At 59.1% G+C, this 22,344-nt stretch overlaps 1 protein-coding gene and 1 pseudogene across 1 annotated transcript in view; one reads left to right on the top strand and one right to left on the bottom strand.

Moving 5' to 3' along the window:
* Positions 1–22,344, bottom strand: part of CSNK1G2 (casein kinase 1 gamma 2) — a 34,520-nt gene that overhangs the window by 5,048 nt on the left and 7,128 nt on the right. Inside the window, exon 2 of the mRNA XM_025368497.1 lies at positions 6,812–7,263. Coding sequence (XP_025224282.1) covers positions 6,812–6,998 — 187 coding nt within the window. The 5' untranslated portion in view covers positions 6,999–7,263. The remainder of the gene's footprint in view (positions 1–6,811; positions 7,264–22,344) is intronic.
* LOC112613199 lies at positions 19,421–20,241 on the top strand (annotated as a pseudogene).

Below are 22,344 nucleotides of genomic sequence, written 5' to 3'. Positions count from 1 at the left end.
TCCCTGCGTTTTCAGAACAAATGGGCTCCCCTCCTGTGTTTTCCCCAGTGTAACATGTTATTCGGAAATTCTCCTCGTAAAACAATAGGAGCCGTGCCCCGAATACCCAACACTCACCGCAGAGGCCCCAGAACTAAACCTGCCACATGGTCCATCTTATTTTTAGAGGGACTTCAAAGTTTTTTCCTTTTTGAGATGGAGTCTCATTCTGTTGCTCAGGCTGGAGTGTAGTGGCATGATCATGGCTCACTGTAACCTCTGCCTCCTGGGTTCAAGCGATTCTCCTGGCTCAGCCACCTGAGTAGCTGAGATTACAGACAGGCACCATCAACCTGACTAATTTTTGTATTTTCACTAGAGATGGGGATTCGCCATGTAGGCCAGGCTGGTCTCGAAATCCTGATCTCAGGTGATCCGCCTGCCTCGGCCTCCCGAAGTGCTGGGATTTAGAGGCGTGAGCCACTGCGCCTGGCCAGATTTCGAAGTTTTAGAGCTTAGGACACTGCCCCAGATTTGGAAGTTTTAGAGCCCAGGACACTGCCCCAAGTTTGGAAGTTTTAGAGCCCAGGACACTGCCCCCTGAAAATTTTTTTTTGAGATGGAGTCTCGCTCTGTCGCCCGGGCTGGAGTGCAGTGGCGTGATCTCAGCTCACCGCAAGCTCCGCCTCCTGGGTTTACGCCATTCTCCTGCCTCAGCCTCCCGAGTAGCTGGGACTACAGGCGCCCGCCACCTCGCCCGGCTAGTTTTTTGTATTTTTTAGTAGAGACGGGGTTTCACCGTGTTAGCCAGGATGGTCTCGATCTTCTGACCTCGTGATCCGCCAGTCTCGGCCTCCCAAAGTGGTGGGATTACAGGCTTGAGCCACCGCGCCCGGCCTGCCCCGTGAATCTTGCAGCTGCAAGTTCAGCCCAGCGTCTGCGGTCCCTTCCCCTGAATCCGGCAGCTGCAGGTTCAGTCCAGCATTTGCGGTTTTCCTTCCTACACTGCTCTTTGGAGGTGGGATTCACAGTGGCATGCCCGTGTCTCCAAAGTCCTGTCTGGTGAGCGCTGGCAGCTGCCCGCTCCTGAACCAACCCAGTCCTGTTGAGGGAGCGCGCCCTGCCCCTCAGCCATCCCCCCTCCCCCCCTCAAGAGGCTGCCACTGCGGTGGGCTCCTCTAGCGCGCGGCATGTGCCTGCCTGGTGCTGCGCCCCGGCTCACGGGGAGGACGGGGTTTGGCGTGCCCATTCGCCCTTGCGGCACGCCCTGCCGTCTCCAGTTCTGACTCCCCAGAGCGGAGTTCGGCGAACACGGCTGTGCAGCTCTTCCTGCGGGCAGTTGTCCCCTTCTCTGGCAAAGTGTCGGCCACGTGCTGACCACCACCAAGGGCTGAGCTGCGCTCCCCCAACGGAGGAGGCCGAGCCCTCGCCTGTGTGCTGCGCCATCCCTCCGCTGTCTGTTGATGTATCATCCGGCTGTGCCTCCCTGACACTTAGACGGATGCTCGGTCTTGCCCAGCCTGGCTGGCCTCATGCTTTTGGCAGTGTCTTGATGAGCAGACCTTTGAAGCTCTGATGCCTCTGATGGTGATGTGGTCCTTCCCGGCTCTTCCACTCTGCACTGTGGAAGAAACCTTCGCCTGACCCCACCGCTGTGTGCAGACGGCATTTCAGAGACCTGGGTGTGCGCTGGGTGGGTGTGGCAGCATCTGAGGCCTATGGATCTGCAGACTCCTGGAGGAGGTCGGGCGCTCTGGGCTCTGAAAGCCGAAGGGGCCTTCTCCGGCAGTACTCGCGGTGCACGCAGAGGGCAGGAGACCCCATGGGGCCTGGCAGAGAACAGCTTCAGAGAGGCTCAGGAGGTTCCGGGGGACACACAGGCAGGAGGGTGCCACGCCTCCAACAGCCGGAGTGCGGGGTCCTTCCTAGATTCTCTGACTTCAGCTGAGAACCCAAAAGGTCCACAGCTTCGTGCAGGGCTTCCTGGCCTTGGAGTCACTCATCTTTACCCTCAGCCCTGCCCCAGCAACACTGAAACCAACCCTGACAAAAACAAGGTGAGGCACAGGGACAAACCCAGCGCTCAAGCTGGGAAACCGCACCCTCCACACCTCATGGCACACACCACGGCCACACCCACTGAGGCTGTCCCACAAGTGAATGAAGGGGGTGTGACCGTGACAAGCGAGAAAGTCAGCAGCAGCACAGACGTCATTCCACACAGTGCTGTGTCTTTGATGCATCCCCCCAAGGGTCACGTGTTGGGAACTGGGTCCCCAGTCCAGCACTGTTGGGGCTGGGTCACTGCCCTGGTGGATGGATGAATGCCATCAGCATGGGAGCGGGCTCCTGATTAAAGGGCAAATCCAGCCCCCTCCGGTCCTTGCCCTCCTGCCTTCCACCACGGGATGACACAGCAAGAAGGTCCTTGCCAGACGCCATCCTCAATCTGAAGACTGCCAGCCTCCAGAACACTGAGTCTGTCAATTTCTGTTCACTATAAATGACCCAGTCAGGCGCGGTGGCTCATACCTGTAATCCCAGCACTTTGGGAGGCTGAGGCAGGCGGATCACGAGGTCAGGAGTTCCAGACCAGCCTGGCCAACACAGTGAAACCCCATCTCTACTAAAAATACAAAAATTAGCTGGGAATGGTGGTGTGCGCCTGTAATCCCAGCTACTCGGGAGGCTGAGGCAGAAGAATCACTTGAACCCGGGAGGCGGAGGTTGTGGTGAGCCAAGATCGTACCACTGCACTCCAACCTGGGCAACAGAGCAAGACTCCATCTCAAAAAAAATTTAAAAAAATGACCCAGTCTATGGCATTCTGTTATAGCAGCACAAAATGGACTAAGAAACAGCACAACCATGTTCAAAGATGTAAAGGAAAAGATGGCCAAAATCAATGTGCACATGGGAAATCTCAGCTGAGATCAAATGGAGAATCATATGGAACTGAAAAATGCCACTAAGCGATCAAAGATGCACCGCATGGACTTCCAGAGTTGGAGGCTGTAGAAAAAGAGTAAACTTACAGCAAGCAGCAGCAGCCGCACAGCCTGACACCAGGAGAACAGAGACTGAGGGAAAACAGCCAGGGCCGAGGGACCTGCAGACAGCGCCAAGCACTTGCGTCACATGCAGAAGCAGAACCCAAGAATGAGAGCAAGGCTGGGCCAGTCCAAAACTTCCGGGGTCAGCCAGGCATGGTGGTTCACGCCAGTAATCCCAGCACTTTCAGAGGCCGAGGTAGGCGGATCACCTGAGGTCAGGAGTTTGAGACCAGCCTGGCCAACATGGTGAAACCCCGTCTCTACTAAAAATACAAAAAATTAGGTGGGTGTGGTGGGGTGCACCTGTAATCCCAGCTACTTGGGAAGCTGAGGCAGGAGAATTGCTTGAACCCAGGAGGTGGAGGTTGCAGTGAGCTGAGATTGTGCCATTGCACTCCAGCCTGGGCAGAGCAAGACTCGGTCTCAAAAAAACAAAGCAGGCCAGGTGCAGTAGCTCACGTGTGTAACACCGCTTTGGGAGGCCAAGGCAGGTGGATCACCTGAGGCCAGGCGTTCGAGACCAGCCTGTCCAACATGGTGAAACCCCATGTCTACTAAAAATAGAAAAATTAGCCCGGCGTGGTGGTAGATGCCTGTAATCCCAGCTACTCGGGAGGCTGAGCCAGGTGCCAAAGCAGGCCAGGTGCAGTAGCTCACGCCTGTAATCCCAGCACTTTGGGAGGCCAAGGCGGGCGGATCACGAGGTCAGGAGATCGAGACCAGCCTGGCCAACATGGTGAGATCCCTGTCTCTACTAAAAATATAAAAATTAGCCCGGCGTGGTGGTAGATGCCTGTAATCCCAGCTACTCGGGAGGCTGAGCCAGAAGAATGGCTTGAACCCGGGAGGCAGAGGTTACAGTGAGCCCAGATTATGCCACTGCACTCCAGCCTGGGCGACAGAGGAAGACTCTTATCTGGGGAAAAAAAGAAAAAGAAAAAAGAAAAAATTAGCTGGGCGTGGTGGTACATGCCTGTAATCCCAGCTACTTGGGAGCCTGAGGCAGGAGAATGGCTTGAACCCAGGAGGCGGAGGTTGCAGTGAGCCGAGATTGTGCCACTGCACTCCAGCCTGAGCAACAAGAGTGAAACTCCATCTAAAAAACAAAACAAAACAAAGCAAAGCTGAGATGGAAAAATGTTTCATGAAATAATGGCTCACACTTTTCCAAAGTTATTTTGGAAAAGTATCAACATAGAGATCCAAAACAATGGATCCTAACTAGGACAAAAACAGAGCATAGTCAAAATTTTAAATCAAAGATAAAAACCTTAAAAACAGAAAAAAATGACACATTCTAGACAACAGAACAATATTCAACAACCTGAGTCTACAACAGGCTCAACACCGAAGCCACCGACAGTCCTGAGTGCTGGGGACGTGGAGTGCTCGAGACGCCCAGTGCTATTCAGTTCTATTTGGGCAGTTAGTTCTATTCAGAAGGGCCCAAATCCGGAAACAGCCAAGCGTCCCTGCACTGAGGAGGAGACGAAGAAGGGGTGGTGCGTTCTCCGATGGACAGGCTCCCGGCACCCCTGAGAAACCACAACGTGCGGCTGCCAGCGAAGCACACAAAGCCCAAGACGCCAGGCTGAAGAGAGCGCAAACCACAACTCAGCAAAAGCTGGCGTCACCAGGCCGGGCGCGGTGGCTCACGCCTGTGATCTCGACACTTTGGGAGGCTGAGGTGGGCAGATCATGAGGTCAGAAGATCGAGACCATCCTGGTTAACACAGCAAAACCCCGTCTGTACTAAAAATACAAAAAATTAGCCGGGTGCGGTGGTGGGCACCTGTAGTCCCAGCTACTTGGGAGGCTGAGGCAGGAGAATGGCGTAAACCCGGGAGGCGGAGCTTGCAGTGGGCCGAGATCGCGCCCCTGCACTCCAGCCTGGGCGACAGAGCAAGACTCCGTCTCAAAAAAAAAAAAAAAAAGCTGGCAAGCTGGCATCACCCATATGTCACTCTCACCTCTCACCTGCCTACGGGGACCTGCACTGTTCAGCGGCCTGCAACCACCGCCCAAGGACAGGACGCACACAGTCATCTGGGTCCCCAAAAGCCATATCCCGCAGGCTGCAGGTCACAGGGCTGTGCCAGGCGTGTGTGTGCAGATGTGCCTGTGTGCACGTGTACACATGGTTGTGGCTGTGGGTGCCTGTGTGCATGTGCTTTAGTGTGCACATGTACGTGTGTGGGCATGTGTGTACACATCTGCATGTGTCTGCACGTGTGTCTGAGTATGTGCGCACACACACAGGGTTGGGAGGCCACAGCTACTGTTGGGAAAAGCTCACTCTCTTGGCTGAGAAACGGAGCCCGGGGCCTCCCGAGCCACAGGCCATCAGACAGGCAGTGAGGCCCAAGCCCAGCCTCTGAGCAAAAGGGTGGAATCCCAGCAGCCTCCCCAAGGGCTGGGGTGGAATCTGGTTCGGGATGGGGTCTCAAACGGGCCTCCTGGGGCCCCGGGTGCAGCCAATGGGAACACTGAGACAGCCAACAGTGACCCCGACAGCTGTGCTCACCTGGGAGAAGCTGCTTGACTCAGGACACACACTTCTGCCACATAACTGCCTGCTGAACCCACTTCTGAACAGTGGCAACTACCATTCATCCCTATTTAACAGGTGGGTAAACTGAGGCAGGAGGTGGGAAGCGGGGTCACAAAACATGCCTGGGGTCCAGGTGGCTACAGCCCATGCTCCTGTACCCCTGGGCGGCCGCTCTTGAAGGTGCAGCCACAACGTACCCACTGCCTGGGCCTCAGTTTCCCTCATCTGACAACCTCACTGGGCCGAGGGGCCGGATTCCAGTACTGCCTGCCGTGGGTGCCCACGTGAGGCTGATCCACTGCCGTGGCCTCCCAAACCTGCCCATCCTGCGCCCTTTCCCAGAGACCCCGACTCCCACCACGACAGACATTGACCGGGGGTGCGCGCCTGGGTCTTCCAGACAACCCCAGCAACAGATGCCAAATGCCCTCCCGCAGGAGCTCAGGCGTTTGCCGTACACCCAGCAGCACCAGGAATGAATTTAATATTTCTGGGGATGATCCGGCTCCCTGGCACAGCTAATCACGAACTGCGACTGGCCCCAAAAGTGCTCAGAGCTCCCCCAGGCCTGGTGGTCATCTTCAGGCACCCCCACCCCAGGGAAGGCACCCCTGGCCAGTAAGAGGCTCAGTCCTCGGCCCTGCTCCTCATGCCTGCCCGGGCAATCAGATCGCGACCCGGGAGAGGTGAGTGTGAGCAGAAGGCACGGGGCCAGGCGCGGCGTTTTACATGGTGAAGCTGGGAGTGGCACACAGTAGCGTCATCACCACAGAACAGTCACTCCAGTCACCTGACGCTGGCTCCGTGCTGGCGCCTGCGGTTAAGGCCAGGGCTTTGCCCAGCACGGACATGGGCTGTGGAAGTCATTCATGACTTAATACTCGGACTCCTTGCGGCATGGCCTGGCCTGCTCTGGGCCACCTGCCTCCCAACAGAATTGTTTCCCGAAAAGGTGACAGGGCCAGAAACCCACTGTCCCCACGGAGCTTCCTCAAAGGGAAGTGACACTCATACCACGATGGACCAATGATTCAACACATGCCAGTGACCCCGTGCCGCCCCGCCGGAGGCTCCGGTGACCCCGTGCGGCCCCGCTGGAGGCTCCGGTGACCCCATGCCACCCCGCCGGAGGCTCCCGTGACCCGGGGTGGCCCCGCTGGAGGCTCTGGTGACCCCGTGCAGCCCTGCCAGCAGCCTCCCGCCCCATCAGTCACGAGCAGGGCCTCACCTAGGCGGAGCTCCCCGAAGTTGCCGCAGCCGATCTTCTTGCCGACGCGGAAGTTGGGGCCCACCATCAGGACCCCCGAGCTGGTCCCCGAGCTCCGGATGCCGTGGCTGCTCCGGCCCCCGCCGGCCTTGGACATTCTCCGGCCCTCCTCTGTCTCCCCTTTCCCTCCTTTCTTGTCAAAATCCATAAGTTTGTGATACCCTGGCCTCTCCACGGTGACTCTGCTGCCGTGCAAATCCCAAGTCTCTGGAAACCTGAGGTCTTGGCTCCTCTGTGGCTAGAACATCACCGCGGCTGGCGGGCGGGCGTGGGCCCGCGGCTCCCGGCTACTGAGACGCAGGCACTGGGGCCGGCCAGGCCGCGGTGCTCATCTCAGTGGCCTCGGGGTGGCTCTCGGGGGCAGGAGACATTCTGCTGACAGGTCCCACCGCCTCAAAGCTCACGGCTCACAGCTGTGGAGAAACAGAGGCACAGGTGAGCGCCGGCGAGGACACAGGGCGGAGGCCACAGAGGACGCAGCCAGTGGGCTGCTGGGCTGGAAGGAGCTCTGAAGGCCGGGACACGACAAGCACTGTCCGTGCCCAGAACGCGGCTGGGAAGCACATGCCACATGACATTAGAGGCCAGAGGTCTCGGCGTGGCTGCCTAGAGACTAACAGGGTAGGGTTAAGGGGCCTTTCTGTGAAGCGAGATGGGTGGGTGGGTGGCACAGGTGGGAGAACATACTGCTGGGAGGGCATGCCAATCCCAGGGAGAGGCCCTGAGGATCCTGAAGCCAGGGGGCAGTCCTACCCCCGGACGCAGAGAGGCCACACAACAGTCCCCATCTCCAGGCCCAGGGCTGCTCTGAGAAAGAAGGAGGGAGGCAGATGACAGCAGGCACACCTGAGGCAGGGACACAGAAGCCACAGAGCTGCCCCTGCCCATGGTGGCCAGGGGACACTGAAAGTGGGGAGAGTGGACCGGAGGGCAGGAAGCCCCGGCGAGCTGTAAGCTGCTGCAGGAATCCCCACGGCCTGACCCAGGCTCAGGTCGTTCTCCAGCAGCCACTGGTGGAGCGGGGCAGGCTGGATACCACTCGGGGCTGTGACGATGCCAGGGTGGGTCCAACCCAGCCCCTTCGGTGCAGAGCGGAGCTGAGAAGGGTATGGCGGGGCCTGAGGGAGGCAGGTGAGGAGGGGCCACGGATGCACAGCCATCACCGAAAATGTTAGGACAGGAACTCCCAGCTGAATAAGCCACAACAGAAACAAAGGCACCAGCGTCACAAGCACTGCCCCACTGCACGTGACAACCGTGTTCTGGTACGAGAAACACCCTGAGGTGATCGCAAGCGTGTCTTGGGGTTCCACGCTGCAATAGCCACTCAGATGTTTTCGTTTCCTGGTGCGCACAAAAGTTACGTTCACAGTGTACCACGGTATACTGTGGTACACTGTGAACGGACACACTTTAATTAAGTGGGGCATGGTGCCGCAAGCCTGTGGTGCCAGCTAGTCGGGAGACTGAGGCGGCAGGATCGCTTGAGCCCAGGAGGCGGAGGCCGTAGGGAGCCATGATCGTACCACCGTACTCCAGCCCGGGTGATACAGCGAGACCCCATCTTAACTAAATAATAGAGAAATAAAAATACTTTACTACTAAACAACGGTAACGATCGTCGGACTGAGTGCGCCCTAATCTCCCTGGAGGAGGGTCTTGCCTCGACGTAGACGCCAGCTGACTCATCGGGGTGGCAGCTGCCGGAGGCAGGGGCAACTTCTTAAACTATGACCACAAAAAAGTTGGCCGTAGCGACTGACTCTCCCTTTCATCAAAGATTTCTTAGGCCGGGCGCGGTGGCTCAAGCCTGTAATCCCAGCACTTTGGGAGGCCGAGACGGGTGGATCACGAGGTCAGGAGATCGAGACCATCCTGGCTAACACGGTGAAACCCCGTCTCTACTAAAAAATACAAAAAAAACTAGCCGGGCGAGGTGGCAGGCGCCTGTATTCCCAGCTACTCGGGAGGCTGAGGCAGGAGAATGGCGTGAACCCGGGAGGTGGAGCTTGCAGTGAGCTGAGATCCAGCCACTGCACTCCAGCCTGGGCAACAGAGCGAGACTCCGTCAAAAAAAAAAAAAAAAAAAAAGATTTCTTTGTGGGGCGTGATGCTGTCTGATAGCATTTATCACCCACAGCAGAACATCTTTCAAAACTGCAGTAGGTCCTCTCGACCCAGCTGCGGCTTCGTCAACTGAGGTTCCGAGCTATTCCAAGTCCTCTGTCCTCATTTCCACCAGGTTCACAGAACCTTCACTGGGACTACAGAGCAGCTGAAGCAACTCCCCTGCTCACCCTCAAGAGGCAACGCCTCGGCTGGGCGCGGTGGCTCACACCTGGAATCCCAGCACTTCAGGAGGCCGAGGCGGGCAGATCACGAGGTCAGGAGATCGAGACCTGGCTGACCAACATGGTGAAACCCCGTCTCTACTAAAAATACAAAAACTTAGCCAGGTGCGGTGGCGGGCGCCTATAGTCCCGGCTACTCGGGAGGCTGAGGCAGCAGAATGGTGTGAACCCGGGAGGCGGAGCTTGCAGTGAGCCGAGATCACACCACCGCACTCCAGTCTGGGCGACAGAGCGAGACTCCGTCTCAAAAAAAAAAAAAAGATTTGTAGAGGCTGGCCGCGGGCTCACACTTGCAATCCCAGCATTTTTGGGAGGCCAAGGTGTGGGGATCACTTGAGGTCAGGAGTTTGAGACCAGCTTGGCCAACATGGTGAAACTCCATCTGTACTAAAAATACAAACATTAGCTGGGCGTGGTGGCGCATGCCTGTTAATTCCAGCTACTCAGGAGGCTGGGGCAGGAGAATCACTTGAACCTGGGAGGCAGAGGTTGCAATTAGCCATGATCGCACCACTGCACTCCAGTCTGGGTGACAGAGTGAGACACTGCCTCAAATAAACAAAAGAGGCCGGGCGCGGTGGCTCACGCCTGTCTTCCCAGCACTTTGGGAGGCTGAGATGGGTGGATCACAAGGTCAGGAGATCGAGACTATCCTGGCTAACACAGTAAAACTCTATCTCGCCGGCGCGGTGACTCACGCCTGTAATCCCAGCACCTTGGGAGGCCAAGGTGGGTGGATCACGAGGTCAGGAGATCGAGACTATCCTGGCTAACACGGTGAAACCCCATCTCTACTAAAAAAAAAAAAAAAAAATACAAAAACCTAGCCGGGCGAGGTGGCGAGCACCTGTAGTCCCAGCTACTCGGGAGGCTGAGGCAGGAGAATGGCGTGAACCCAGGAGGCGGAGCTTGCAGTGAGCTGAGATCCGGCCACTGCACTCCAGCCCAGGCGACAGCAAGACTCCGTCTCAAAAATAAAAATAAAAATAAAAATAAAAATAAGGCCGGGCGCGGTGGCTCACGCCTGTAATCCCAGCACTTTGGGAGGCCGAGGCGGGCGGATCACAAGGTCAGGAGATCGAGACCACGGTGAAACCCCGTCTCTACTAAAAATACAAAAAATTAGCCGGGCGCGGTTGTGGGCGCCTGTAGTCCCAGCTACTCGGGAGGCTGAGGCAGGAGAATGGCGTGAACCCGGGAGGCGGAGCTTGCAGTGAGCCGAGATCGCGCCACTGCACTCCAGCCTGGGAGACACAGCGAGACTCCGTCTCAAAAAAAAAAAAAATAAAATAAAAAAAAAAATAAATAAATAAATAAAAATAAAAATAAAACTCTGTCTCTACTAAAAATACAAAAAAATTAGCCAGGCATGGTGGTGGGCACCTGTAGTCCCAGTTACTTGGGAGGTTGAGGCAGGAGAACAGCATGAACCTGGGAGGCAGAGCTTGGGTGACAGAGAATCCGTCTCAAAAAAAAAAAAAAAGAAAAAAGAAAAAATCAATGGGCTACAATAAACTCACAAGACAGTACTGTATATTTTATTTTCATGAAAAATTTATAATAAACCACCATGTTATTCCCTGTCTCTGTGGATGGGCCTGCCCTGGACATTTCACAGAAATGGGACAACATACGGCGTGTCCTTCTGTGTCTGGCGTCTCTCGTGGAGCCTGGCGTCCTCAAGGTGCATCCACGCCGTGGCCCGAGTCAGAGCTTCTTCCTTTCGTGGCTGGGTTGTGTTCCAGTGCATGGAGGGCCGCACTACGTCTCCTCCTCTGCTGATGGCCATCTGGGCTGTGGCCACCGCCTGGCTGCTGGAGTCCACTGCTGTATTTGCGCACGGGCTTCTCTGTGGCCGTGGGTTGCTGGATCAGATGGGAGCTCTGTGTGTCTTTGAGGAGCCGCCAGGCCATCTCCACGGTGGCTGTGCCGAGTTACACGCGACCTGCCACTCCCAAGGGTCTGACTCCTACACACCCACCCCAACTCTTCTGTGCGCGTTGGATTTTGGTTTCAGACAGGGTATGGCTCTGGCGCCCAGGCTGGAGCACAGTGGCACGATCTCAGGTCACTGTGACTTGTCTCCCAGGCTCAAGCAATCTTGCCTCAGCCTCCCGAGTAGCTGGGACCACAGGCATGGACCCCCATGTGTGGTTTTTTTTTTTTTTTTTTTTTTTTGTAGAGATGGGATCTTGCTATGTTGCGCAGGCTGGTCTCAATCTCCTGGGCTCAATCTTCCCCCCTCGGCCTCCCAAAGTGCTGGGATTAAAGGCGTGAGCTGTGGTGACCCCACTCCCATGCACGGCCATGCTGGCGATGTGCCTTTTTCTTTTTTAGATGGAGTCTTGCTCTTTTGCCCAGGCTGGAGCGCAGTGGCACGATCTCGGCTCCAGGCTAGAGCGCAGTGGCACGATCTCGGCTCACTGCAACCTCCGCCTCCCAAGTTCGTGCAATTCTCTGCCTCAGCCGCCTGAGTAACTGGGACTACAGGCGCCCGCCACCACGTCGGGCTAATTTTTGTATCTTTAGTAGACACGGGGTTTCACCATCTTGGCCAGGATGGTCTTGAACTCCTCACCTCGTGATCCACCCGCCTCAGCCTCCCAAAGTGCTGGGATTCCAGGTGTGAGCCACTGCACCTGGCTGGGGTGTGCTTTTAATTTGCATTTTTTTGGCTGACGCCTGGTTTAGTTTTGGATGTGAGTTTTCTCCACTGGACTGAGTCACAGCTGCAGCGCTGTGTTGGTGCTGGACACGAGGGAGGTGGCCGGGGACACCAATGGGACCGAGTGGCCGTAGCTGAAGAAGGGACGGCAGTCAGTACCCCTCACCCCTGCTTAGTGGCCAGCAGATTCCTTAAGTTACCAACTCTCTTTACTGCCCAAACATCCAGAAACACCCACGCATGGCTAACCTAGTTTCTCTAAACCAGACCCGTATTAAAATTTCACTTCCTTCCTGGGCGTTTTGGGGGAGGAATCTCCTCGTGTGCCCTGGGAGAGGGATCGTGAGACGCAGCCCCCGCCCCCCACCGCAGCTCATCTCTTCCAGCACAGGGACTGGGCGCCATACTGCTTCGGGGCACCCCTAGTTCCAGACAGCACCTCCACACCTCACGGCCAACGCTGGGGCCCCTCCCAGGCTCCACTGTCCTGGGATCCCCCACCAGCAGGGCCTTCTGGAGAAATGGACAGCAATGGCCTGGAGTATAGACTGCTGGGCACTGCCCGCGAGGCTCCTCAGCATGGGCTGGAGAATCAGGGTGACGCGTGCACCCCAGCCAAGAGGGACACCCAAGGCAGCCCCATCCAACGCCTCTGTGTGGGGGAACGAGCAGCGGCTCTGACGGCTGAGCTGGGCTCAAGTCCTCAACCCAACACGGCCAGGTTCTGACTGCAGGGACCGCCCCATCCACGCCCCTCCACAGCCACGAGAGCCACAGGGAACAGCGAGAATGCCACAACCGTGACAGCTGGGGCTGGGGTCACATTGGGCTGTCCCGGTCACAGCCCGTCCATCCATCTGTCCTTCCACTGCGGCTGCCAACGGGGCGGACAGGGGGGCTTGCGCAGAGAACCACCATGGAGGAGTGATGCATCCACAGGAGATAAACGAGCCCAGCGCCTCCCCCCTGCCCGTGCCCCGACGCACACCTGCCCACACCTGGATGAGCTGCCAGCACAGGAACCTCTCCTTCTTCTGGAAACCCTCGCGGCACCCACAGGAAGGGGGCGTCCACAGGAAGGGGGCACTGAAATGTCTGTGCCTGCATTTTGTTTTGTTCTGTTTTGAGACAGAGTCTCGCTCTGTCACCCAGGCTGGAGTGCGGTGGTGTGATCTCGGCTCACTGCAGCCTCCGCCTCCTGGTTTCAAGTGATTCTCCTGCCTCAGCCTCCCAAGTAAGCTGTGATTACAGGCATGTACCACCACGCCCGGCTAATTTTTTGTATTTTTGGTAGAGACAAGGTTTCGCCACGTTGGCCAGGCTGGTCTCAAACTCCCGACCTCAAGTGATACGCCCGCCTCAGCCTCCCAAAGTGCTGGGATCACAGTTGTTAGCCACCATACCCCGCCTACTGTTAGATTCTCCATCCCGCAAGAAAGCAAAACCACATGCAAGTACACAGACACACACATGCAGACCCTGTTAGAGCCAGTTGTGAGATCCCGTACGGCAAACATCCCGAGGGGACACTGCCCAGGAGGCACCCCCGCCCGAGGCCAGCCTGCTCGCGCCACACTGCCTGCCTAGGGCTGGAGACTGCCCGAGAGGCAGCGTCCTGGGCACACAGGCCTCAGCTCTCCCCTGCCAGAAAGCAGCAGGACATGGGGCCATCTCGGGGGGGTGCATGCAGAAGTGGGGTGGGGAGCGAGGAAGGGGCAGGCGCCGTCCAGGGGGTCTTCCCGTGGGCTGAGGGCAAGAAGGCCCCAGGTCCCGGACGCACCTATCTCCTAAGCAGCAGGACGCCTTTTCTTCCTACAAGCCCCTGTGGGAAGACACTCTGCTGTGGGAGGGTCAGGACTGGCACTTAGGGAGGACAGGGGAGCTCCGGACCCCTACGTGGTGCCCTGGACATGGGTAGGGGCTTCTGTCTGCCTGGCTTCTCCCTTTACAACAGTAGGGAACAAAGTCTCACTCCCCAGTTCTGCGAGTCCTGCTGGAGGACCGTGGACCCAAACAAGGGTCGTGGGAGCCGCAATGTGTAGCCAGGGGTGTGGGGACCCAGGGTGGCATTAAAGGTTGGGCCGGTGCTGGGGGACCCAGGGTGGCATTAAAAGGGGGGCGGGTGCTGGGGGCCGAGCCGCTGCCTACAGGGTCTGTGCTACCCCCGCAGGCAGGTGTCCAGGCAGCTGAGACACCCCGATGCCACGTCAGGAAAAGACATCGCGCCCACTCTCGCTGCGAGCCCCAGAGCTCCGGCCCCTTTCCAGACAAGCGAGTGGGGACACTCAGACCTCGGAGAGGGAGCCGCCAAAACCCTCGCTGAGGACGAGAGGCTGGAGGCCACCAAGCGGACCCTGAAAAGCAAACGCCACCGACTTCACGAGGAAAACAAATCCATCCCTTCTCGCCGTGAGGATCAAAGTTTCCTCTATTAGACGGCACGGATGGAGCCACGGCCTCATGAAGAGCTAAAGGCACCGAGCTGTGTGAGTTACACGGCTAGCGGGTACCGCCCGAGCGTCACACCTCAGTTATTAACACAAAAATCAACTCTCACTGGGAGAGGACAGAGATGCAGACCAGGAAGCCACGTCGGGGGGGACGCTCAGGACCCGGAGCCACAGCTCATACCCACACTCAACAGCAGCCGCTGCGGCCCTGGGAGGGGAGATAGTGCCTGCGAGAGCTGAGGCCCTCTCGACCCCTGGCAGGAGCCGGGCAGCTCTCCTGCCCTGGAGCACCAACCCCGCAGCCCCCACTGCTGAGCCCTCAGCACGGCCCTGCCAGGCTCCTGTTCCCCCAACATACACACTCGGGGCCCAGAAAGGACCAAGTGAGGCCCAGCGGCCTCGGAACCGCCAAGGAGGAAGCCGTGCTCTCGACAGACATCAGGGGCACAGGCTTTGGTAGAGGCGGTGGGAGTCCCAATCGCCCCTCAATTGCAGGCAGGGCAGGCTGCGCTGTGCTTCCGCGGCCCCCGGACCCGCTCGGGAGGAGCCCCTTGCTCAGCCACCGACGACCCTCAGGTACCCCATCAGGAAGTGGGCAGGGCTGTCGTCAGGACGCGTCCCAACACCTGGCTTCCAGACAAGACAGGCGCGTGCCTCCAACCTCTCCCTGCACACAGGGGAAGCACGTAGTGACAAGAGGCTGGCTCTGCTGTGTGCCCCAGAGCCCCAGGGGGCCCTCACCAGTGGCTGTGCCACACACACAGCACCCACTGGGCACCCACCCCGGGGTGTCTCCATGGGAGATCCGGTAGCTGCTCAGATGCGACCAGGTACCCTCAGAGGCACCTCTGTGCCCACGTCCGCAGTCACTCGGGGTCCTGAGCACCCTCCAGTCTCTGCCTGTGTGGTGAGCTGTGAAAGGGGCCTGGCGTGTGGAGCGTGCCCCAGGTGAGGGGACATGGGGGACCTGCAGGGGCAAAGGCATCTGCTCGGCTCCCTCAGTGAGGACGGACACGAAGTGGAGACGGAGGCGCCTGCGTTCATTGTCCCTCCTAACAGCAAACCCAAGGTCTCCCACACGCCCGGCCACCCAAGCTGCTCGGGGCAGCCCCCCTTCTCTTCCAGGCTGCTCTCTGCTCACCACTTGGTTTGCACGAGCGCCTGGTGCATCCCGAGACATCTCTCCCCCAGCTCCACTTCCGTCTGTGGTGCCCATGTGACCTCCCGGGCACATACTGCTTCTCATCCTTGTGGCCTCCAGGCTGGGCAAGGCCCCCTCCTGGGCGCAGGACCACTCACCTGCTCTCCATCTAGGCTAGCCCTCCTGACACAGTGGCCTCGAGCCTGTGGGGCTGCCAGGAGGGAGGTGGGGCCTGCGTCCAGGTTGCTTTTCTTTCTAGCCATCCCTGCCACACCCGCTCCCACAGCTGGGGGCACCCAGAGGCCCAATCCCGCCCACCAATCTCCAGGTGGCACCGTTTAAGCCACACAGCATCAGGACACGGCCGTCAAAGGTGGGCACCACCACCAGCCTTCCCTCTGCAGAATCCCCCACCTTCTCCCTCCTTCTCTTCCAGGTGAGCCGCTAGCATGGTCAGTTTCTTCTGCTAAGAAACCATGAGTGATGGCCCGGCACGGTGGCTCACACTTGTAATCCCAGCACTTTGGGATCACGAGGTCAGGAGATCGAGACCATCCTGGCTAACACAGTGAAACCCCGTCTCTACTAAAAATAAAAAAAAATTAGGCAGGCATGGCGGCGGGCACCTGTAGTCCCAGCTACTCGGAAGGGTGAGACAGGAGAATGGCGTGAACCTGGGAGGCGGAGCTTGCAGTGAGCCAAGATCGCGCCACTGCACTCCAGCCTGGGCGACAGAGCGAGACTCCGTCTCAAAAACAAAAAAACAAAAACAAAAAAACAGTCTCCCATCCCCAACACTCAGGCCACCCAGATGGGACTGAACACGCCCCACTCAGCCCCTCTGTGGAGGGTCAACACCAACCACTGAAACAGCCGAGGCCGCAGGGTGAGCACCTGTGCCGCAGCCACAGCTGCCGGGTCCGAGTACAGAGCGGCCTCGAGGGCTGGGACCCATGGTCTTCTGTTTTTTGAGACAGGATCTAGCTCCATCGCCCAGGCTGGAGTGCAGTGGCACAATCTCAGCTCACTGCAACCTCCGTCTCCCGAGTTCAAGCGATTCTCTGGCCTCAGCCTCCCGAGTAGCTGGGACCACAGGCGCTGCCACCTCACTGTCTGATCTTGACTCAGCTCTGTGTGTTCCGGCTTTTCACCAATTCCCATCCCAGCTGCAGATGACAAGCCCTACCCCCGAGAACCTCCGACATGGGCACAGCCCTGCTGGGTCTACCCACTGCTGGGTCTAGGGCCCCACTGCTCCTGGCATCCCCTGGAAGCCTCCCTGTGTGACCCCCGGCCCCTCGTCTGGGTGGTGACCGTCACCTCTCAGGTCCTGGCTCCCACAGGGGCTCCCGGCACCCCTGCCCCATGACCTGGAGTCAGGAGGATGAGAAAGGGGCAGGCTCTGCACTCAGGAACGCAACACTGTTGGAAGCTGGGGTGAAGGCCGGCCCAGGCTGTGTGCCGACCCCGCTCCACCTGGCCACCAAGCAGGCTGCCCCGCTGGCGTCTGTTCTGATACAGTGGTCCTGGGTGTTGAGGCCCAGGCAGGTTGGGGCTGCTGCTTTCTCTCTGGGTCCCTGGACGAGCACCGGCCTCCCTGTGCCCAGCCTCAGGGCCAGAAGCAAACCCCACTGTGCCCTGCAGAGCTGAGCACTAGGGCCAGGAAGCCACACAGATGCACACCCGACTTTGCAGATGGAGCCCGGGGCGGGCAGCAGCCTCCTCCGGTGACAGGAGTGGCACGGGTGTCCACTTCACACTCCCTGCACACTCAGGGCTGGATCACGCCTCCAAGCACCTCACGACAGCCCCTGTGAGGGGGTCACGGGTGGACAGCCGAGGGAGAGCCCAGCCACACACGCCCTAAGCCTGACACGGACGGAGAAGCCCCTGCCCTGGGCACCGCCCCGCCCCGCAGAGCCTCGCCCGGATACACGCCCACCCTGCGAAGTCTTGCCTCAGCCTCAGTGGGGGGCACTGACCTGCAGCGGGTGGGTGGCAGCCCAGTGCAAAACGGGAGCGCTGCCTGCACACCTGCTGCCCACAGTGGCCCCCAGCCCATGTCCCCCGCCTCAGGACTGGCCCCGACGGTCACTGCCTGGGCCTGAGGCCTTCACAGCAGCAGGAGTGCAGTCAGAGGACAGGCAGGGCTGCCACCCTGGGCCACGGTCCATGGGCACAGGGCGGGTACCCAGCTCCCCATGCCCCTACAAACAAGAGCCGCCACCCCAAGACTCAGCCACTTCTGAGGGTGCAGACCACTCCCTGGAGGCAGTCACCACTCGGTCGGGGCCCAGCACCCGTCCGTCACCAAGGAAGAAGAGCCTGGCCTCTCCTGGGGTGCTCCGAACCCCAGGGGGTGCCCGAGGGAAGCCAGACAAAGCCGGGGCCTGGAAGGAAGCAGGGATGTGAAGGCCGGGCACCCACGGTGCCCATGCAGGCCTGGGTGTTGGGGGCCTGTCCTGCCACGCCTGAGGGCCACAGTGAAGAGCAACGATCTCGGGGAGGGAGAACGGGACGCTGATCCTCACTCAGCCTCCACCCAACCCACACGGTCACAATTCCATCCCAAGGGGAGAGTGCCGGCTCAGGGTCACACACCAAGGATGGCTCCCGGGCACCAAACGGGACTGCAGCCACCCCCACAGGGGCTGCCCTCATGGCTGGCTCTGAGCCAGAGCCGACCCTCCCTGTCAGCTCCCACCTCCTTCCCCAACCCTGGCCTCAGGCCTCTACCTGCTCTGTTCTTCTCGGGGTCCTCCATCTGGTCTGGGCCCAGGGCCAGTTCCCTGGGGAGGGCCCTGGCAGCCCCCTTCTCTGACTGTCTCCACTCAGTGATGTCACAGTCCCTGGACTGACATCACCACACAGCCCTTAGCCCAGAGCCCAGGGAAAAGCTGAGGGGAGGCCAGGGACCTCGCTGGGCTGGGCAGGTGCAGGCCACCCCCGTCCCAGTGCCCTCAGAGACACCTAGATTCATGTGGACCCGGCCATGGCCCCTTCTGGGCAGCGCCATCCAGGCCGGCCCTGCCCTCTGACCTGGGGCCGCAGGGGCTGGCCACCGTGGGCTCGGTCCCCCACCACCCCGATTCATCTGCAGCCCAAGGAAAGAGAATGCGGAGTTGCAGCGCCCCAGGACCCACGAGCCCTCGAACACCAGGGCAGCACATACTTCCAGTCCCAGGGCCAGAGCAGAGCGGGGCCAGGCCCAGCCTGGTGACACAGGGCAGACGGAAGGGCGCCCTCCAAAACAGAAGAGCCCAGGAGCTGCCGCGGCCGGGACAAACCAACCTCAGGCTGACCTAAGCCGGCAATGGATTTAACGCATTGGGTGCAAAAGAGAAACACCCCACAAATCAGGGAGAGAGGGGAAGCTGCCCACGCCACGGGCGGAGGCTGAGGAGTGAATGCCGGGGCCAGGTGGGGCCAGTCCTCACAGCACTGTGGAGACCAGACCAAGGGCGACTGTCATCACCACGAAAAGGCCTCGCCCACGGCAGAAGCCAACCTCACCACACCGATTGCACCAGAGATGCCCATGAGGAGAGCCGGCCTCCGAGAACGCGGCTGAGCCGTCACAGGCCACCGTCAGCAAAGGCAAGGACCCAGGTAAAGAACACAGGAGGGCCGTGAGCAGCCACAGCACGGCGGCCTGGACAGACCCTGACTGGGGGAGGGGGCGAGGCTGCGCAATGGCAGCTGGGACTGGACCCTGTTGGGGAGTGGCGGGGGGGCGGCGAGGCTGCGCAGGGGGGGCGGCGAGGCTGCGCAGGGACCCCTATCCCACAGGAGGTCAGCCTTGCCCTGGTGATGGCACAGACCACAGGTGAGAGCCACGGGCGGAGCTGACTCCAGGGAAAAGCTGGCCCTCACCCAGAGCTGCACATCCCACTGGCAGCCTTGGCGGAGGGCACCGTCCCTGCAGCTTCTCCACATAGGGGCAATTTTCCCAAAATTCAGATTATGCAAAGGGAGGCGCGGCTGCCATGGACTCTAGGGCCTCAGACACCATCAACAAAAGCAAAGGGGACACATTTGCATCAAATCCATCACAAAGATGGCCTTCGAGACTCTGGGGGAAGTGAGAACACCGACGCACAGTCCCCCACGGCGCACAGGCCCACACGGCAACCCTACTCCGCCTCAGCAGCCTCAGTTCTGGTTCCTGCACCCTGGCCCGGGGGCAGAGCTGACCCGGTCTTGCCAGGGGGGCAGGGGTCCCCTGGCCCCAGGTGGTGCCACAGACAGCGGGGGGGAAGCACTCAGGCAGAGTCAGGCACCCCACCAGGAAAGAAAGCTCCCACGGCAGGTCCCGGGGCTGCATGGGATCCTGGGGACCCTGGGTGGCTCCCATCGGAATCCTGCTAGGTCTGGGAGGACACTGGGTCCTTCCAGAAGCGTAACCACAAACAGCCATGGAAAACCTGGGTGGGCTGCGTTTCTACATTTCCTTTTCTTTTTTTTTTTTTTTCCAGATGGAGTCTCACTCTGTCACCCAGACTGGAGTGCTTTTTCCCCTCACAGCGTGGGAGCCAACGGGTGATATCCCACCCTGGTTTCCCTCCACCCGAAGGCAGTCACCTTGGTCGCCGGCTCCTGCCTCTGCGATGATCCCCACGAGGGCTGCAGAGTGGAGGGCACAGCGGGGTTCGGCCTCATTCCCCGGGGAGCCCCAGGCGAGAGCTTGGTCCTGGGGAGCTGCCCAGGTCTTTGCCATCCCCTGGCCTCCATCCAGTCCCTCACGACTTGGCTCCTGGCCCTGGGCACCGAGCGACGCCTGCTAGGCCCGTGCGCCTCAGAGTCAGGCATGTATTCACTTCAGCTTTTATTAAGGGCTTTCAGGGATTGGCTCTTTTAAATCATCGTCAAATATATTGTTATTAAAAGGATATGTACACTTTGGGGGGCCGAGGTGGGCGGATCACTTGAGGTCAGGAGTTTGAGACCATCCTGGCCAACATGGTGAAACCCTGTCTCTACTAAAAATACAAAATTTAGCTGGGCGTGGTGGTGGGCGCCTGTAATCCCAGCTACTCGGGAGGCTGAGGCAGGAGAATCGCTTGAACCTCCTGGAGGCTGCAGTAAGCCGAGATGGCACCACTGCACTCTGCCTTGGCGACAGGAAGACTCTGTCTCAAGAAACAAACAAAAAAGAAGGTTGAACACATGGAAGCGTTGCACCTTCCGTCACCCGGGCAGTCTCAGTGCCCATAGGCCGCAGACAACACACGCACTATCGGTGTACTAGCGTCTGCCCCCTGGGCCCTCGTCCAGCCCTGCACCCACCGCCCACGGAGGAGCCAGCGTGTCCTTGCTGTCCTGCAGTGACCACCACAACCCCTTTCACACAGAAGGGTTGGGCTATCCCCCAAAATGACATGCCAAGTCCTAGCCCCCAGTAAACAGAAATGCGGCCTTATGTGGAAATGAGGGTGGCCCCAGTCTCACCACGTCTCAGCTTAATGTCACGTTTCACGATGTTGAGTCAGAAACAGCAGAGAAGAGGAGGGTGGGGAGGTGGACTCTGCTTCCTCCCGCCCAGCCTGCGAATCCTGGGGACACCCAAGCATCCCCCGTCCTGGCCCACTGGGAGGCTGCACCCCCCCAACTGGGACCCCCGTCCCATCATACACAACACAGCTGGCGCTGCCCTCTCAGGGAGCCCTGGAGGACCAAGGGCACACAAGCGGCCAGCCTCAGGATCTGGCAGGGTCTGAACTGGAAGACATCACGTGGTCCCAGAAGGCCCCCATCTTTGATTTTTATAAATCAGCCAAATGGCAGAAAATGTTGCCTCCCCAGGCACACGGTGTCTCCTCTTGCCTCCCCTCATTTCAACAGCAGGGGACAGACACAGACCACCCGCCTGGCCAGCTCTCTGACCCCCACGGTCTCCCTTGAAAACTGGGCACATGGCTCACCCAGGGACCTAGGGGGGCACCAAGGCAAATACACGCCCAGCTCACCCAAAACTTTCCAACACACTCCACCACAATGCCCCCATAGCCCCCACCTGGAGGGTGTCCAGCAAAACTCCCACAGCCCCTCCCTCCTAGATGCCCCAGAGCAGGTGACACCTCCCTTCCAGAGGCCAGGCCCCGCCTGACGCTGGCTGGAGGGAGGCAGTGGGGACGGGCGCTGGTGGCCTCTGGGGCACGAGAAGGCGCCTTTGTGTTTGGTGGGCGGCAGTGGATTTAGGCCACGCCAGCCCAGGAAGACCCGTCCGTCCCGACATGGAAGGAGACTTTGGCTGTTTCTAAGCGCACCCCCTCCTGTCTTTGGGGGAGTCTTGGACAATTTTCCCTGAAAAGCGGACAGTGCTCATCTCCTAGAATCTGAGGTTTGGGAAAGAACGCCTTCTTCAGATGTTGCTGTAACGTTCAAGCTCTCCAACACTGCTGAGCTCTCTTTCGCTACTTAAAAATAAACACTGATGGCCGGGCGTGGTGGCTCACGCCTGTAATCCCAGCACTTTGAGAGGCCAAGACGGGCGGATCACGAGGTCAGGAGATCGAGACCATCCTGGCTAACGTGGCGAAACCCCGTCTCTACTAAAAGTACAAAAAAAATCAGCCAGGCGTGCTGGCGGGCGCCTGTAGTCCCAGCTACTCGGGTAGCTGAGGCAGGAGGAGAATGGCGTGAACCCAGGAGGCGGAGCTTGTAGTGAGCCGAGATTGCGCCACTGCACTCCAGCCTGGACCACAGAGTGAGATTCCATCCCAAAAAAATAAAATAAAATAAATAAATAAATAAGTAAATAAACATTGATTTTTGGCCGGGCGCGGTGGCTCAAGCCTGTAATCCCAGCACTTTGGGAGGCCGAGACGGGCGGATCACGAGGTCAGGAGATCGAGACCATCCTGGCTAACACGGTGAAACCCCGTCTC

Source organism: Theropithecus gelada, chromosome 19 (genome assembly GCF_003255815.1).
Source record: "Theropithecus gelada isolate Dixy chromosome 19, Tgel_1.0, whole genome shotgun sequence".
NCBI lineage: Eukaryota > Metazoa > Chordata > Mammalia > Primates > Cercopithecidae > Theropithecus > Theropithecus gelada.
This window is presented reverse-complemented; position numbering and strand designations above follow the sequence as displayed.